Source organism: Dama dama, chromosome 19, assembly GCF_033118175.1.
Source record: "Dama dama isolate Ldn47 chromosome 19, ASM3311817v1, whole genome shotgun sequence".
Lineage (NCBI taxonomy): Eukaryota > Metazoa > Chordata > Mammalia > Artiodactyla > Cervidae > Dama > Dama dama.
Genome location: NC_083699.1, coordinates 90,874,433 through 90,893,303, shown reverse-complemented (window position 1 = coordinate 90,893,303; position 18,871 = coordinate 90,874,433). Strand labels below are relative to the sequence as shown.

At 36.5% G+C, this 18,871-nt stretch overlaps 1 protein-coding gene across 5 annotated transcripts in view; it reads left to right on the top strand.

The window, feature by feature from the left end:
* The window catches only part of XRN1 (5'-3' exoribonuclease 1), a 109,808-nt gene that overhangs the window by 79,253 nt on the left and 11,684 nt on the right, over positions 1-18,871 (top strand). For 3 of the 5 annotated variants that reach the window (XM_061167775.1, XM_061167776.1, XM_061167773.1), the window contains exons 33-40: positions 4,930-5,032; positions 11,803-11,864; positions 13,245-13,355; positions 13,512-13,634; positions 14,051-14,213; positions 16,063-16,241; positions 17,903-18,016; positions 18,102-18,204. In XM_061167775.1, coding sequence (XP_061023758.1) covers positions 4,930-5,032; positions 11,803-11,864; positions 13,245-13,355; positions 13,512-13,634; positions 14,051-14,213; positions 16,063-16,241; positions 17,903-18,016; positions 18,102-18,204 — 958 coding nt within the window. The remainder of the gene's footprint in view (positions 1-4,929; positions 5,033-11,802; positions 11,865-13,244; positions 13,356-13,511; positions 13,635-14,050; positions 14,214-16,062; positions 16,242-17,902; positions 18,017-18,101; positions 18,205-18,871) is intronic. The other 2 variants (XM_061167778.1, XM_061167774.1) reach the window with 1 other exon arrangement.

The window sequence follows — 18,871 nt, the reverse complement described above, 5'->3', positions numbered from 1 at the left end:
TGAAGGTCTGGTAGATCTGTAGGGGAGGATCAGTTTGAGATGCATGTTAAACATTTAAGAAGAGATATCAGAGTTAGATATCTGAGTGGAGATGTAGAGTTGGACATTTGAGTCTGAAGGTCATAAATGTTGTTCAGGCTAGCGAGATAAATTTAATTTGGAAGTTGTTTTATGTATGTGCAGATGTGAATATATGTGCATATATATATACATATATTTAAATATACCCAAGATATGTGTATATATATATATGTATATATATATATATGTTATCTATAGACGGGGAAACAGTGTCAGACTTTATTTTTGGGGGATCCAAAATCACTGCAGATGGTGATTGCAGCCATGAAATTAAAAGACACTTACTCCTTGGAAGGAAACTTATGACCAACCTAGACAGCATATTAAAAAGCAGAGACATTACTTTGCCAAAAAAGGTCTGTCTAGTCAAGGCTATGGTTTTTCCAGTGGTCATGTATGGATGTGAGAATTGGACTGTGAAGAAAGCTGAGCACCAAAAAATTGATGCTTTTGAACTGTGGTGTTGGAGAAGACTCTTGAGAGTCCCTTGGACCGCAAGGAGATCCAACCAGTCCATCCTAAAGATCAATCCTGGGTGTTCATTGGAAGGACTGATGTTGAAGCTGAAACTCCAATACTTTGGCCACCTCATGCGAAGAGTTGACTCACTGGGAAAGACCCTGATGCTGGGAGGGATTGGGGGCAGGAGGAGAAGAGGACGACAGAAGATGAGATGGCTGGATGGCATCACCCACTCTATGGACATGAGTTTGAGTAAACTCCGGAAGTTTGTGATGGACAGGGACGCCTGGCATGCTGCAATTCATGGGGTCGAAAAGAGTTGGACACGACTGAGCGACTGAACTGAACTGATGTTATCTATATCCACTTTCTTGGATATAGATAGAAAAGGGGTTCAGTAACTTAACCTTCGAGCATTCCACCCTTCAAGAGTTGGAGAGACTAAAAAGAAGACTGAGAAGGATTGGCCCGTGAGACAGGAAGGAAGCCAGGGAAGGGTGGTTTCTACATGCCAAGTGAAGAATAGATGTTATAATAGAGTAATCAGCTGTGTCAAATGCTGTAGATGGATCAGTTAAGATGAAAGCTGAGAATTGACTACATACAGAATTTAACACATGAAGGCCATTGGGAACCTTGACAAGAGCAGTTTCAGTTGAATGATAGGAGTGAAATACTGATAAGAGTGGGTTTAAGAGAGAAGAGGAAGAGAGAAGTCGGAGGAAGCAAATATAGGTAATTCTTTCAAGGAATTCTGCTCTAAGAGAAAACATTACCCTGAGTCTCCTCTTTCCCTTCCCTTTGTGTTCAAGTTCTTTGTATGCTTTCAACCTTTCACTGGGGACTGTTCCCAAAACACAACAGATTGGTTTTCCCTGTTGCCTCATTGCCTAACGGTGACTCTTACTTCTCTGCTATTTACCACTCGGTCTGTGTCTGATTCCAACCTTTCAATCAAGATCAAGCAGTATCTCCGCTTTCTAGAAGACGGGTATAGATGGATGCTACACCATCACCTCAACTTTAAGATATCTCACAACTGACCTCACCTAAAACCTCTTATACCTTCTTTCCAGCATAACCATTTACCTGGGCATATAATCTGAAAAGCATGAAGTTAAAAGTTTTTGCTTCTTTCTAATGTTTTTTGCATTGAGATCCCAAATCTTTTTGCCCCTTCTCAGTTTTTACAACGGGACCTTAAATTGTGCCCCTAGCCCTAGATAAACCTCCTGTCTGTGCTTCCTGTTTGTTATGTCTTTCTAGCCCTTCTTATGTAGTACTACCTACATAATCTTTCCTAAAGATCTTTTCACCTGATTTGGCCCCATGGCATAATTGAGTCAAGTATCTAATTAATAAGAACTCCCGGGGGTTTTTTATAATTTTTATTTATTTATTTTTTGGCTGTGTTGGGTCTTTGTCCTTTTGCGTGGGCTTTCTCTAGTTGTAGTGAACAGGGGCTATTCTCTAGTTGTGGTGTGCAGGCTTCTCATTGCTGTGGCTTCTCAGGCTCAGTAGTTGTGGCACATGGGCTTAGTTGCTCCACGGCATGTGAAGTCTTCCCCAGACCAGGGGTCGAACCCATGACCCCTACGTTGACATGCAGGTTCCTATCCACTGTACCTGCAGGGAAGTCCAAGATTCCTAGTTTTGTACTCACTTTATACCCTGAGGCGGTATAGTGAAGATAAACCTGATATTAGACTCAGAATTAGGAAATCAGGTTTTGTGCCTCAAATTGCACAAATCTAATTTCCCTGGGCTTCTTTGCCCTCAGGTATAAAATTAAGGCATTGGACTTAGATGAACTCTCAGGTCTTTTCAAACCCTAAAACAATGTTACTCAAATATTCTAGAATGTATAGGGCTCCCTGTTTAAAACTACTGGAGTTCAGCCTCAACTCAAACTAATATCTAGGTCTTCTATAATCCAACCCTGCACAGTTCTTATATAAAATATGTCCAGCTGTTTGGTAAAATGCTCTCTTCCAGTCAAATTGATCTCCTTACTTTCCCTCTCCCATAAACAGATAATTTCCATTTCAGGTTACATGTTTGTATTGTTCCTTCCTTCTCTTTCCTCTCTCACTGCCAAAAGGTCTACTGGCATATTACCGCCAATTTCCTTTAGATGGAACCCAACACTTGATATTTTGTATTTCCATAGAATCTTCTGTATGCATCTCCTGTTATTAAGGTGCTATTTCATTATTCATATCAACCGAACACTCCCATGTTTTTTCTCCTCTATATTCTAACAATTATGAGCTACCACATATAACCCTTATATCCATGAAGCATTAATAAGCAGCCTGCTATTCATCTAATAAGCAAATTCAAGAGAACTCAACATGATTTTTTTTAAGGTATTCAAGCTTCTGGGAAAGGCAAAACTACAGAGACAGTAAAAATAACAGTGGTCGCCAGGGATTATTGGGAAAGGGAGAGATAATAGGTGGAGCACAGAAGATTTTTGGAGCCATGAATATATTCCATATAATGGTAGATACATGTCATTACACATTTGTCCAGACCCACAGAATATATAACAACGAGAGTGGAACCAATGTAAAATATGGACTTTAAGTAGCAGTTATGTGTCAGTGTAGGTTCATCAGTTGTCACAAATGTACTACTCCAGTGGGAGATGATAATAATGGGGAAGGCTATGCGTGTATGGAGGTGGGGGTGGGGGGGATAGGGGAATCTTTGTACCTTCCTCTCAGTATTACTGTGAACCTGTTGATAAAACTGCTTTTTTAAAAAGTCTTTTAAGAAACGTTCAAGTTTTTATTGGCAGAATGTAACAGTACAACTAACATAAATAGACATGTAGACATCAAACAGAATAATTCAAAAAACTATACTTAAAAGTGGAATATTTTCTTTCTTATTAAAGTTATGGCACTTTTTCTCTGAAATCATACTGTGAACATGGGTTTTAGAATTAGGGCTCAGATGTCAGCTCTCCTATAACCATTATCATTTTGAGCCTCAGTTCTGTCATCTGTAACATAGAATCTGAATACACCATAGCATTTTTATGATTGTAGCATTATTATAATGATGTTAAGATAATGGATGCAAAGTACATCTTACTATGCCTGGCACATTATAGACACACAATATTTGTTCAAACCAATCTATTGATCCTGATATTTTGATTCCCTTTTTAGCATCAGAATTCCCTGAAATGAACTGCTATAGCCCAAATTCCCACCAGCCATTGTGCTGTGCAGATGGAAATCTCCTGGCCCTTTTCTTTAGTCTTAAAGACCAAAGAACCCTAGATGTTCCTGTGCATGTGAATTCACTAGACCTTCCTTCACACTTTGGTGCATATCACAACTGTTTTGGAGCATGTCCACTGCCAACTAGAACATGAGATGCCTTTGCTCATACCCAGTGTTCATTCATCTGTGCTCAGAAGAAAATAAATAGGGTCCACCAGAAGCAAAATTAATCATTATAGGAAGATTAATTTATATTGAACATCTCCAGCCTCTACTCTGCTTCTGCCTCCCTCTTCAGCTATGGCAAGTTATCTGTCTCTTTTTGCCTTCACGCCTCTTCTCCCTATCAGAAAGCAAAAAGATTAGGTATGATCTTTATGTGAAACTTACTCATATGTCATTTTGCTAATTTTGTCCATTCATGTGCTGTCTCAGTTACAGTAGCTTTATAATCAGTCTTGCTATCTGGTAGTAGTAGTCTTCCAGCACTTGGATACCTTGACAACATAAATATTAATTAATAAAGATCAGGTGCTGGGGGAAGGGATGTGGAAGGACTAATGTCCTCAACTTTTATAACATAGGGGCAGGAATGATAAATTTTTAAAAATTCATTAATGGAAATATTTAAAGTAATGAAGTGAAGAGAATAGTACTGATCCTTTACCTTGAACATGTCCAGTTCTCTCTTCTTAACACCTACTCATCTCTCATCTCACATACTCTAGAGGTAGGGTTACTTTGAAGCAAATTTAGAAAGATCTTTAGAGGCTGATATTTCTGTTGTGAAGAAACATTCAACTAAAGTTTGATCTTTGGTTTCTGAATTAACTTCAAACAAAATTAAACTTAATTCTTTCTGTTGAAAGCATTTTTATAAAGTGATTATTTTCTATGTACCTTTATATCTAGTGCATAGAGAAGTGTCTGGAGTGATGATCATAATGTCAATAATAGTTATTTCAAGGGTGGTAGAATTTGAATGGTTTTCTTAAATTATCTTTACTTTTCTGAATTCCTTAAATCTTTTTCTAGTGAAGTCTATAATTTTTACAAAAAAATAATAAAGTAACTATTAAGCATTGAGGAAGAGAAGTGGTTTTAATATTAAGAGTTTATTTAAATCATTTATAAGAATTTTAACTTTCAGGGTGCAGTTCTACCTCAAGAAATAAGTCAAGTAACTCAACATCATAAAACTGGCTTTAATGACAACAGCGTTAAGCAGAGAAAACATGAGCCTCACAGAAAATGTAAGTTATGAGTTAGAAAGTATATATGTGGTGCTAAGTGCTTCCTTTTATTTTTATAAATTAACAGCTTTATTGTTATAATTCACATATCATAAAATTCATCCTTATATAGTTCAATCAGTGTTTTTTTAGTGTTTTCACAAAGTTGTACAACCAATGCTAGTATCTAAATTTAGAACATTTTCATCACCCCAAAAAGAAATATCATACTTATTAGTAGTCATACTCATTAGTCTGTACTTACTAGTAGTCATTCCCCTATCCCTGGCAGCTGCTAATTACTTCTGCCTCTGTGGATTGACCTGTTCTGGACATTTCCTATAAATAGAAACATTAAATATGTGATCTTTGAGACTGATTCCACTCACTCGGCATAATCTTTTCAAGATTCATCCATGTTGTAGCATATATCAGTACTTCATTCCTTTTTAGGACTAAACAATTTTCTATTATATGAATAGAACATTTTGTTGATCCATCCTCCCATTGATGGATATTTTGGTCATTTGCACTTTTGTGTTATAATAAATAATGCTACTGCGAATATTTATGTACAAGTTTTTGTGTGAACACCTGGTGGCACAGATGGTAAAGTGTCTGCCTACAATGCAGGAGACCCAGGTTCGATCCCTGGGTCAGGAAGATCCTCTGGAGAAGGAAATGGCAACCCACTCCAGTACTCTTGCCTGGAAAATCCCATGGATGGAGGAGCCTGGTAGGCTACAGTCCATGGGGTCGCAAAGAGTCGGACACGACTGAGTGACTTCACTTTTGTGTGAACATATGGTTACAGGTCTCTTGAGTATATATGAAGTTAAGAAATAACTGAGTCTTTTATTTATTTACTGAGTTAACTGAGTTAACTCTATGCCTAACTTTTTGTGGAACTACCACGCTGTTTTCCAAAATGTACCATTTTACATTCCCACCAGCAGTATATGAGGGTCCAATTTCTTCACATCCTCCACAACACTTGCTATGGAGTGTTGTTATCCAACTTTTTTGTTATAGTCATCCTAGTAAATGTAAAGTGGAGTCTCCTTGTGGTTTTCATTTCTAATTCATTAATAACTAATAGTGCTGAACATGTTTTCATGTGCTTATTGGCTGTTTATCTTCTTTGGAGAAATGTTCAAATCCTTTGCTCATTTTAAAATTAGATTGTCTTCACTGGAGGAGGTACCCACTCCAGTATTCTTGCCTGGAGAATTCCATGGACAGAGAAGCCTGGCAGGCCACAGTCCATGGGATCACAAAGAGTTGGACATGACCGAGTGACTCACACACACACCCAGCCCACTTGAATCTGCAGCCTAACCCAGGAGACAGATAAGGCACAGAGGGTGCAGGATGAAACCCTACAAGATAGGGACGAGGTGGGGGAAGTGGACAGAGCCAAGAGACAAGCTCTCAGAGGTCCATGCCTGCATGGAGGGCTTCCCTGAGAAGGAGGCATGTGAGATGAGGCCAAGAGGGTGTGTGAGTGTTAGCTTGAGGAAAGGAAAGGACAAAGGGTTCTTGGCAGAGGTTAGAGGACCAGGTGTGAGTAGCCACTGGGCCCAGAGTGTGTGTGCAATACCACGCTCCATGCCAGGGGTGTGGTGGGGTGCCTCTCCAGATCCTGGGCTTTGGGAAGGTGCTAGTGCTGCTGGGGTCCCAGGGACACAGGGCAGGCAATACAAATTCAAACTTTGGCGTGACACACCCTGCAAAGCAGGTGAGCCGCCAGATACAATGCAGGTAAGAAAAGCCAGACACAGAAAGCCATAGAATGTGTGAGTCCATTTCTACAAAGTGTCCAGAACAAGAAAATCCACAGAGATAAAGAGCGGGTTTGTGGTTGCCAGGGTCTGGCGGAAGATGGGGGGTCACAGCTAATGTGTCTCTCAGGCCGGAAGGTGTAGGCCGGAGGCAAGTGTGGGTACCCTGAAAGGAGCGTGCACCCCATTCAGGCATGCACCCAGCTGGGAAAGTGTGCCAACCTGTACCCCACTGCTCCTGGTACCCAGCCCCCAGCAGTGGCAGCCCTGGCAAGGGAGTACCTGTGTCAGTGGCCAAGCCTTGGTGACCTGTGGCCACTCCACCCTGAATTCTGGTAGGAGCAGGAGTGTATTGGGATGCAGCCTGCCCTCTCCTTGTACACCGGGCTCCTCCACGCTGGGCCTCAGGCTTCTCTTCTGGACGATGGAACAACAGCCTCGTCCTCAGTGGACAGTGGTCAAGTTTAAGGGTGTTTGTACCCAGAAAAGACTGAATCAGCTGAACTGCCCTTATTGACTCCTCGGAACAGCCACTGGGTTCTGGGCTCCATCAGGAATACTCAGTGCTTTTGTTAATGACGGCAGCAGCAATGGTAGTAATGACAGTAATGGGAGGACTAGTGTGAGAGCATAAGAACCATGACCTTGCACTTTCATATGCTGTGGCAGTTGATTCAAAGCCTCGGATCACCTCTCCTAGGAAACCACGCCCCTAAGAAGTCACATCCATGTGAAATGCCACGCTCCTTATGAGCCTTCGGTTCTTCACCTGCAAAGCGAAGTTTAAATCAAACCAGGTCAGGAACACTGCCCAGAGGGACAAATCAACTAATCCTACCTTGATTTACAGTTTTGGTCTCCAGGGGATTTTCTCTCTCTCTCTCTCTCTCTCTCTCTCTCTCTCTTTTTTTTTTGTTGTTTGTTTGCATCCAAGTTAAAAATACATTGCTTGAAAATAAAATTTAAAAAGTTAGATTGTCTTTTCGTTCTTGAGTTGTAAGAGTACTTTTAATATTCCATATCCTATGAAGTACTTTTTATGTTCTATATACTATATACTGTTCAGATATTTGATTTGCAGATATGTGCTATCATTCTGTGGTTGTCTTTTAACTTTCTTTACAGTGTCCTTGAAGCACAAAAGTTTTTAATTTTGACCAAGTCCAATTTATCTATTTCTACTTTTTCTTTAGTTGCTTGTGCTTTAGGTATCATCTAAGCAACCACTACCTAATTCAAGGTCACAAAAATTTACACCTGTGTTTTCTTCTAAGAACATTACAGTTTTATCTGTAACATTTAGGTCTTTTTTCCATTTTTGAGTAACTGCATATGTGGTATAAGTCCATATTCACTCTTTTGCATACAGACATCTAGTTGTCCTAGCACTATGTATTAAAAGACTGTTCTTTGCTCGTTCAATTTTCTTTGCACTCCATTGAATTGTCTTGGCACCCTTGTCAGAAATCAGTTGACCATAGATGCATAGGTTTATTTCTAGTCTCTGATTGCATTTCACAGATCTATATTCCATATTTTTGTGCACAACACACCATCTTCATTACCATAGTTTTGTTATCAGTTTTGCAATTGGAAAATTTGAATCCTCCACCTTTGTTTTTCAAGATTATATTGTCAAGTTCTGGTCTCTTGCATTTCCATGTAAATTTTAGGATCAGCTTGTCTATTTCTGCAAATATGGCAGCTGGAATTTCTATAGGGATTATACTGAACCTGTAGACCACTTTGCGTAGTATTGTCATCTTCAGTAAGCCTTTCTATTTCTTTCAATGATGTCTTGTAGTATTCAGTGTATAAGTCTTGAATTTTTTGTTAAATTTATTATTAAGTATTTTATTCTATTGCAGTTGTCAGTGGAGCTGTTTTCTTAATTTTGAGAGCATATTATTCATTACTATTTATAGAAATTAACTTTTGTATATTAATTTTGTATTCCTCCACCTTGTTGAACTTATTTATTAGCCCTAGTTTTTTGTGGCTTCCACAAATGTAGTTTTACTTCTTCCTATACAATCTGGATGCCTTGTTTATTTTTCTTGCCTAATTGTGTGGCTAAAATCACCAGTTAAATAGAAGTGGTGAGGGTAAGCATCCTTGTCTTGATCTTAAGGGTAAGCTTTCAGTCTTTCATCATTAAATATAATGTTAACTGTGGGGTTTTGATAGCTGCCCTTTATTAGGTGAAGAAGTTTCTTTGTATTCCTAGATTGTTAATTTTTTTTAACCTTGGAGGGATGTTAGTTTTTGTCATATGCTGTTTCTTTGACTTTTGAGATGATCACATGGTTTCTGTCCTTTGTGCGTTCGATGTGTTTTTTTTCATTGATTGTTTTTCATATGTTGAACCAACCTTGCACACCTGGGATAAATCCCACTAGATCTTGGTGTATAATCCTCCTTATACACTACAAGATTCTATTCACTGGTATTTTGTTGAGGATCTTTGCATCTGTATTCATAAAGGACATTTGTAATTTTCTTGTGATGTCTTTAATTTTGGTATCATGGTAATACTGGGCTCATAGAATGTTGGAATAACACTTTGAAAGAGCTCTAGCCTCATTCTAATCTCAAGTAGCAGCCAGGCTGTGGATTTTCACCAAAAAAAATACTACCTTTTTTTTTTTCCAAGGCTTCATGGAACTGGAGAGTAAGGGATGGAACTGAGTTGGGCAAGTTCAAATGTCACAAAGCTCACTGCTTTTACTAAGATTCAGTCTTTTTTCTTGAAGAAATACATCCCAGATTGTTGCAGGTCTTTGATTAATTTCCATCATTCTGAAAATTAGGATTCTGGTAGTATTTATATTCATTTTCTTATTGCTTTTATGGAGGAAAGAATTTGTAGAGGTCCTTCAGTATTTTTGCTAATGTCACCTCACTGACCACATTTTGAGATAAATTTAAATTTTATTTAGAGTAACCCAGTTACCTTTTTGTGTATATAAACACTTGCCTATTACATTACTCCAGGGACTTCCCTGGCAGTCCAGTGGTTAAGACGTCATGCTTCCACTGCAGGGGCACAAGTTTAGTCTTTGGTTGGGGAACCTAAGATCTTACATGCTGCAAGGCATGGCCAAAAAATGTAAAATAAATATATAAATAAATTCAAATTATATTACAGATTTTTGTTAAGAATATGTGCAAGTATTTTGTTGTTCATATTCTCTAACATATTTTATATATTCTGACTCTTCATTCATTTCAGTAGTCCACTGTGTTTTAGGCACAGTAGGGAATACAGATACACAGATGAGAACCTTCATCTTACAGTTACTTTTTCTCTTCTCTTGATCATAGTATTCCTAAATTGTATCAGATTGCTCTTCATGTTCAAAATATGGCTCTTTTGTTATTCATTTATCTATTTATTCAGTTGTATTATGTGCAAGGTATTGTTTTAGGTGCTGGGGATAAGTCAGACAAGTTTTCTGACCTAATGGACTTTATATTCTAAGGTTGAGACTAACAATAGGCAAAGAATAAATTCCATAATCTGTAGTAATAATAAATCTATGATGAAAAATAAAGCAGAGTAAGAAGATTGAGTGATGCAGATGCTGTTTTAAATTGTGTAGTCAAGTAATACCTCTCCAAGGATACGTTTGAATAGAGACCCAAATGAAAGGGAAGTGGAATCAGCTTGCTGAGGAGCTTTCCAGCAGAGGAAAATACCAAGTGCTGAGTCCTGAATCTAATTGATTATATTTTATATGCACATGGTATTTTATGTATTTATATATTTCCTATAGTTTAAGAATAGTCTTTATAAAATGTTTTTCTAAAAACTATTTTGAAAAAACTTTTCTTGTTTTATAACTTTGGTTCAGATTTTTGTTTTTGTTTTGCACCAATATCTATATGTTATTTTGTTTCTTTTACATTTTAAGTTAAATATAGATTCATGTCCCCATAAATCTGATAATTAAAGCTTCAAGATTTTATAGTTAATTAAAATGTTTGTGATTCTTCTTCAAGTTATTCTTTATATAAAAGTATGTAAGCCGTTTACATTAGGTGGAATTCCAATTAGTTTTCTTGTGTGTCTCAACAAAGGTTTAATGTTGAATCATGTCATATTACTTTTACTTTTCCTCCTTTTTTGCAAGAATTCTTCCTTTCCTTCCTTTCTTCTTTTACCCTCTCTGTTCTCTCTCTTCCCTTCCCTTCTTATCTTTGTGCCTTACTTCCCTTTTCTCTCATTCCATCCCCTCCCTCCCTTCCATCCCTTCCCTCTACTTCCTTCCTCATCCTCTCTTTCCTCTTGTGTCCTTCTCTTTCTTCCTCCTTCCTTTTTTTCTTTCTTCCATCTTTTCTTCCTTCATCCTTTTTCCCTTCCCTCCCTCCTCTTCTAATCTATCCTTTTTCATTCTCTTTCTGTTCTAATTTCCTCTTAACAAGAATACTAACATAGCTTCCTCATTGGTCTCTTACTCTTTCTATATAATAAGCCACTGCTATATTTTAATTTTCTTAAAGCACAATTCTGATCAGATTCCTACCTGATCAAAACTTTTCTGTGATTATGCCCATTACCTCCAGTGTAATTCCATAGTCTTCAGTCCTTGGCAGATTATGCCTGCAGCCTGCTCCTCTAGTTCATCTAAGCTGCATTATACTTCTTAGCCTCCAGCAGAACTTGTCTATTTAGAGTGCCACAAATATTCCTTGCCTTCTGCTTCTCCTGTTATTTGTCTTTTCTCTTATTATTTTCTTTGCTGGAATACTTAGCCCCCTATTCTGCCCTCTGGAAACATGCCGTTCTGCAAGACTCAATTAGATGCCACCTTTCTTTTTCCCTTGTTGTTGCCTGTATCTTTTCTCCCCCTCGTCTAGATTACAAGTTCCTCAAAAGCAGGGCCTTTGTCTCCCTCTGTGAAATTCAGTGAGTTCTTTAGCACTGTGCCTTGCTGTGGTGAATATTTGGTAAATTTAATAAGTATGCAACAAATTTCATTTAACAGAATTTCTATTTTCTTTGTCTAGTTAAAGAAGAGTGTAAGAGTCCTAAAACTGAGAGTCGGTCACAAAAAATGTTAAATAGGCAGGTAAGCTTCTTAAAATCAAATTTCTAGTAGCCCACTTTTTATTGGAATTGGTGGCATCTGCCGTAACTTTGCAGCCTTTCAACCAGATTCATAATGTGTGTGGCAAGATGGTTGCTGAGCCTGTCAGTCCCTTGGATGGGAGGTTGCACAGCTAGAGTCTAAGACTTGGAATTAGAGATACATTCTGGTTCTGCTGTTTAATGGTTCAGTGGCCTTGAGCAAGTCACTGCACTTTTCACAGCCTCAATTTCTTCATCTTTAAAATGGAGACTAAAATATATCACTTGTCCTTCTCATTCATTATGTATAGTCTGGTGCTAGTGCTTAGTCCCTCACTCTTGTCTGACTCTTTGCAACCCTATGAACTGCAGCCCTCAAGGCTCCTCTCTCCATGGGAATTCTTTACCAGCTGAGCTACCAGGAAAGCCCTATATAAATACATACAAACATGCCTACTTGTATGAGTGTGTGTACCTTATATTTATAAAATATTTGGAAATACGGGCTGCTGTCCATGGGGTCACAAAGAATTGGACACGACCGAGCGGCTAAGCATGCACGCATGTTTGTATATTCAATGAAAGTATATAGACCAACATGGAAAAGTTAACAGTTAATTCTGTGGAGTTAGGTTAATAAGAAAAACTGAGATCATTTCTGTTTTATTTTAAGAGTTTCTGCTGATTGATAAACAGTGTATATACATTTGATAATTAAAAAAACACTTTAAATCTAAAAATATACGTGTATACTTCTCATTTGTGCATTTTATATACATATTATGTTTTATAACAAAGTTTTTTAAAAAGTTAGATCTCTTATAAGCTATAATATATTTATAAAAGATATCTTAGCAGATATCTTGGCACATAACAGGTTCTGAGTAATGGAGCCCATTAATTTTCAGATACCAATAAAGGGTTGAATTACATGACTTTGAAAGCCCTCTCCTTCTGAAACTCTTATGCTATAACTTCCTTTCTTCTAGAAAAGGAGTTCATAAACTCTTTAGTGCTGTGGGCCTCTTTGGTGAAGCGTATGGACTCTTTCTGAGAATAATAGTATTAATGCTACAATAAAATACATAAGATTTGAGAGAAAACCAATTATATTGAAATGCCATTAGAATCACCACCGTTGTATTAATAGTTTATTGCCTACATTCATAATTGAAGGGAATGCTAAATCTTATTTAGAGATTAATGGAGGTTAAGATGTAATTTTTTCCCTCATCAAGTTTATGGGCCCCCCCACCCTTTTTTTCCTATGATATAAAAGAAAAAATAACACTCCAAAAAGTTTGCAGTGATTTATTTAGAATACTGTTAAGTAGTAACTATAATTTTATTTACACAAAAACCCATTCTTACTCTTTTATAGACATTTGGAGGGCCTGCCAAATGTAATATTAAGCTACTGAAGAGAAATGAAGGTTCAGAAGTCTCAGAAAATCAAAAAGTTGTGACTGGTCATCCAAGTGCTGTTGATAAGGTAAAAGACCATTCATTCAGTTTCTCTTCCCACACTTTAACACTTGGAAAGACGAGTGAGTGAAAATTGAATGATCGTTTTTGTATATAAAACTCTTAGTGATTTTCAGGTCCGTGTACTTTCAAAACTTCATGCACAAAATATTTATTCTTTTAGCCTAATCCCGGAATTGAGAACTTCTTAGCATCCTTGAATATCTCCAAAGAAAATGAAATACAGTCATCTCATCATGAAGAGCCTCCAAGTGAAGAACATTTGTCACCACAGTCATTTGCTATGGTTCGTATTTTGTAGGAGCTTGTACACTATGGTAATTTCATTATTGTTGGCCACACGTTCCCTGTGCAACAGTTAAGACAGCTTCTTTTACATAGGCTGATGTGATGCGTATTATTGTCGTCCTGTGAGGAAAACCGGGCTGTCCTGGGCAGTTTAGCCACCATAACTCCCTTGTTTTTCAAACATTGTTCCCAGACTATTTGGTCAGAAATTAAGCAGGAATGATAATTATTATTTCTTTGCCAGGAAATGTGGATTTTTTTTCAACTCTCTTGATTTTCCTTATTCTTTATCTGAATGTAGTTATTGTCTTAATTTTTAACAATAGAACTTATTAAAAGGAGGATCAGTGAGCTCTGTAACTCTGTTTAACTTTTCTCTCTACCCCCACTATCTCATACCAATCATTTTCAAAGCAGAAGGGAACTCGGATGCTTAAAGAAATTCTAAAAATTGACAGCTCTGACAGTATGGACCGTAAGAATGAAATGAAACAGTTTGGTAATGAAGTCACTGTTTCCTCTAGTAGAAGAGATGAATATGGATCTTCCTCACAACCTAAACAAAATAAGAAATTGAGTAAGTAAACTAAGTACTTAATAAGAAATTAAGTAAGCTAATAGCCAACTTCAAAAATTCAGTTCATTTGTTTTTTTAATCTTGTAATTTTTAAAGATAAGACTACTTTTATTTTTTTAAGTATAATGAAGGGTAATAAGAGTATGTTTTCTTATGCTTATGTCATTACATAACAATGTATTAAATAACTGTAACCAGTAGATCTCTCATTATCTTCTTGTAACTACTTAAATTATATCATATACTCATTCTGTAGATTCCAAACCTAGAAAAGTTTTTACATTTTAGCTTTTTCTCAATATTTTAAAAATTATTATGTAATTTAAATATATTATTTACCTTTTCTTTTATCTGTGAAATAACATTGCAGATGTCTGTTGCAATAATTATATGACATAGATAAAGCAGTTAGCACTGTGTCTAACACATCCTAGGTGCCAATAATTGGTATTAGTGTTATGTTAAAATAACTTGACTCGCATAAAAAAGAAGCTATAAAATCAATTAAAAATAATTAATGGAGGCACACATTGGAAAGTGGCACTTACCATAAGTCTGTGAAGCCTACAGCATAACAGCTGGCACACAACTGGACTTCACTAGTTGTCGATCATCGCCCCTACTTCTGTGTCCACTATACTTAATATTTTGTCTCTGTAATTATCTTCAAAAGTCCACCAGGAATAATGGTAGGTGGGGACAGAAGTTTCTCAGGTAAAACACATTTTTAAATAAGCCAATTTGAATTTATTAAGGATCAAAATCTGGAACAACATCAGAGCCTAACTTCATTTATCCACTGAGTATCAGGATAAATAATTAAAATTCCAATAACTCTCAGGAAACAATATATATCATAGTGACAGATATATGCTTGAAATAGAGCAAAATAAAATTTTAAAACAGTATCAGGTAAGTATGATCCCACTGTCAAAAACAAGTAACTTTTACTATATTTCAGTATAGTAAAAAATATCACATACCTTAGAATGAAAAGCTCAGAATCCAGCCCATGTAACAGAACTAATGTGTGACTTTGGGCAAGCTACTTATTTTTTAATCTATGATAGTTAGAGGTTTAGATTCATTCTCCACTAGGGTGTGCTTTTGTTCTGTTGGTGAGTTTCTTGATTATAAAGAATGTGATCTTTCAGAATTTTTAAATCATATTCTATATAAAGGCACTTGGAAGGTTTAAGTTCAGAAAAAAACATTCAGGAATCACTATTTTAGAGCAAAAAACATTGATCCATGTGGCTCAGAAAGTAAGATGGATTTTGAGAAAACCAAAGCTGAAGCCTCAAAACTTAAGAATTTTAACACAAGCCTCAAAACTTAAGAATTTTAACACTCTACTCAGTGGTCTGTGGTGACTAATTATTTTTGGGAACAAATCTAAAGAAGAGCGAATATATGTATACGTATAACTGATTCATTTTACCATACAGCAGAAACTAGCACAACACTGTAAAGCAACTATACTCCAATAAAAATTAAAGAAAAAAACCTTAAGAATTAATTATAAATCAGCTCAAGAAAGCCATTTGCTTGTTTAGATTTTGCCTACAACGTGTTAATCTCTCATGATGTTAATTTTTGGCAGTCATCAACTTATATTTTTAAATCTTTATCTTAATTATATGTCAATAATTAATTATAATCATCTAAAAATCTTCATTTAGTTCTAGTTATTTTAGGCAAGACTAAATAGTTTTTACATTTGCTTCATGGGAAGTTCCTCTTTTCACTTTTTAACTGTGTCTTACTTGCTATTCTGTAAAGCCCTGCCATAATTGCGTAGTTTGAAGTATCATTTAATGTAGATATGTCCTTTTCTCTTTTTTTGTAGCATCTTTTATGAACAAGCCTCACAGTGCTAGTGAGTACCATAATGTTCAGTCTATGGACAGTGTTTGCTGGCCTACTGGCCAGATTCCTCCTGTGTCTACACCAGTAACTGAACTTTCTCGAATTTGTTCCCTTGTTGGAATGCCACAACCAGATTTCTCCTTTCTGAGAACACCACAGGTATAGCATACTACTGTTCTTCTGTTTGCATAAGTTATTGATCACTGAGCTTAAGCAAATCAACTGAAAATCTTTGGCTGGAAATAATATAGTGGAGCTGGTATTTTTGACTTTATGAGAAGCATAGATGAATACTTATCCCTCTGGCTTTTCCATGTATGCATAACCAGAGCCCTCAGTGACACTGACAGGAACTTGAGCAGCAGGTTGCCTCGCAGGACTCTTCAGAGCGATGATAGGGGTAGGGGTCTTGGTGTACAGTGCAGCTGTCAAACTGGTTTCAGAAACTACCCATCTTTTTTTTTTGAGAACCCCAAAGAACTTTTGTTTACTTGTATTATATCCATATTTACCAAATTAAAAATGAAAAAAAATTTAAGTTGTTAATTAAAAATGACTTTTTGAAAAAATTTAGTGAGAAGAATGTTATTGCCCTACATTTTTGCAAGTCTTTTCCATCTTCTAGATTAATAGAAGAAGCTAAATTCTCATATCTGCTTCTTACTGTCCATCTCGTGTAATATGTGGTTTTGGTTGAAATACATGAAGAAAATCTGACCTCACACGAATAGTTGGAAAAAAGGAAGAAAATTTTAATAGTCTTTTCATATCATTGTGGATATTTTTTGATAAACAACATTAAAACATGGTATTTTCTTTAAAGTTAGTGCAATTGTAGAATTTGAAATTATATTAATGAACATTTGGTTCTCTCTATACTTATGAGAAAGTGAGAGCGAAAAGAACAAAGAACATTTTTGTATTATTATAAAAATAGTTTGAAGCTCTGGAAAGGGTCTCAGGGACCTCTGAGGTCCCCATACCACACCTTGAGAACCACTACAGGAAATCTGTTTTATCCTTTTTACATCCAAACTCTTGACATATTCTTACCTAAAACAACCATTAATAATAATGGTAATAATACTATGTTAGTATAATGATACGAACATAATATTAAGAATGACAGTAATAATACTGTACTTAGTAATACTACTACATAAATATGACTACTTTTTGAAAAAGCATTTTTCTAAAAGTCTTTTTTATAAAGGAAAAAAGTATACTGTAAAGAATTGTCATTCAAATGTAAATATAAATCAGTCAGAACTTCTGTGTTTTTAAGATTTTGGCAGTTAATTCATGTTAGCAAAATGTCTGCTATTTAAAGGATGGTGGAAAGCAGGGGTCAGCAAATTTTTTCTATAAACAGCCAGATAGTAAATATTTCAGGCTTTGTGGGCCATATGGTCTCTGTCACAACTGCTTTCCTCTGCAGTTATAGTAGGTATAGGCAAACCATAAAAGAGTAGACTTGGCTGTGCTCCAATAAAATCTTACATACAAAAACAAATAGGAAACCTAGTTTCCTGATCCTAGATGTAAAGAAGAAAGTTTAGCTGACTTTCATTTACACTAGGATTCCTGACCCTTCAGCTAGCTTAGAGATCATTTTAACTTTGTAAACACTGAAAGATAAGGGAACAGTTTTAAAGTTTTTGCATCATAACTGAAAACTTAAGCTATAGTCCTTCTTTGAATTCTTGAAATTGTTCTTTACAGAATGTTAGATGACATTATTCTACTTGTTTAAGCTTTCTAGGAGGAGGTCAACTTCCCGGACAGATAACTTCATAAACATTCCTGTTCTCTTTTTTTAGACAATGACAGTTTGCCAGGTAAAATTATCTAATGGCTTACTGGTACATGGGCCACAGTGCCATTCTGAAAATGAAGCCAAGGAAAAAGCTGCACTTTTTGCTATACAACAATTGGTGAGAACTGTCCATGAATTCTCTACTAAATCTTTAAGTAGATGTTTTTGCTGCATTGTTTTTATAACTTTAAATACTTCCATAGGGCTCCTTAGGAGTGAATTTCCCTTTGCCTCCACGAATATTTCCAAGTTATCCTCCAGCTGTACCACCTGGAACCATTCCTCCAGTTTTTCCCCAACCTACTGGTAAGGTATCTTTCTTGTCTAAATATTTACCATTTAATTATTGTTTTTAGAAAGTTCTTTTAAGAAGCATCACTTCAAGGAACCAAAAAATGATCTAAATGTCTCGGTAATGTAAGGAGTTGTAAGGGGTAAGCCTGAAACCAGAGCCTGCAGATTCATCTAGAAATTCAGGGAGTATTAAACTGGTTATCTCTTCTCTTTGCCCAGACTCCCTTAAACTGAATAATGAACTATTTTAAGTGTGAACCTATAAGGACAAAGAGATGAGAGAAGAAATATCAGCACATTAGAAATTGAAAAGAGTTTGTGATGAGAAAAGAAGAGAAATAGAAACCGATTTTTTTTTTCCAGCAACAGAGTAGGGTTATGCTCAACTGAAGAGTGTATAAAAGAGGATACAAACCAACAGATGAGCAGATTGTCCCTCACAGTTCCCAAGAGATTCAGAACTTGAAAGTGTCAGAAGCTATCAGAGGCATGGCCTGAAAAGAGGGAATCAGTTCAACATGTGTAGCAAGAATGATGAAACTCCTCCCCAGAGCCTTCCCCCACACAGTCAAGCAGTTAACATCTTCAGGCAAAAGCCTGGAGGTATGGTCTCCAGAAAGCTCCATACATATGAGACAGCAGGTACAGAATAGAAATGAGATAGTAGGCTGGAAACTGA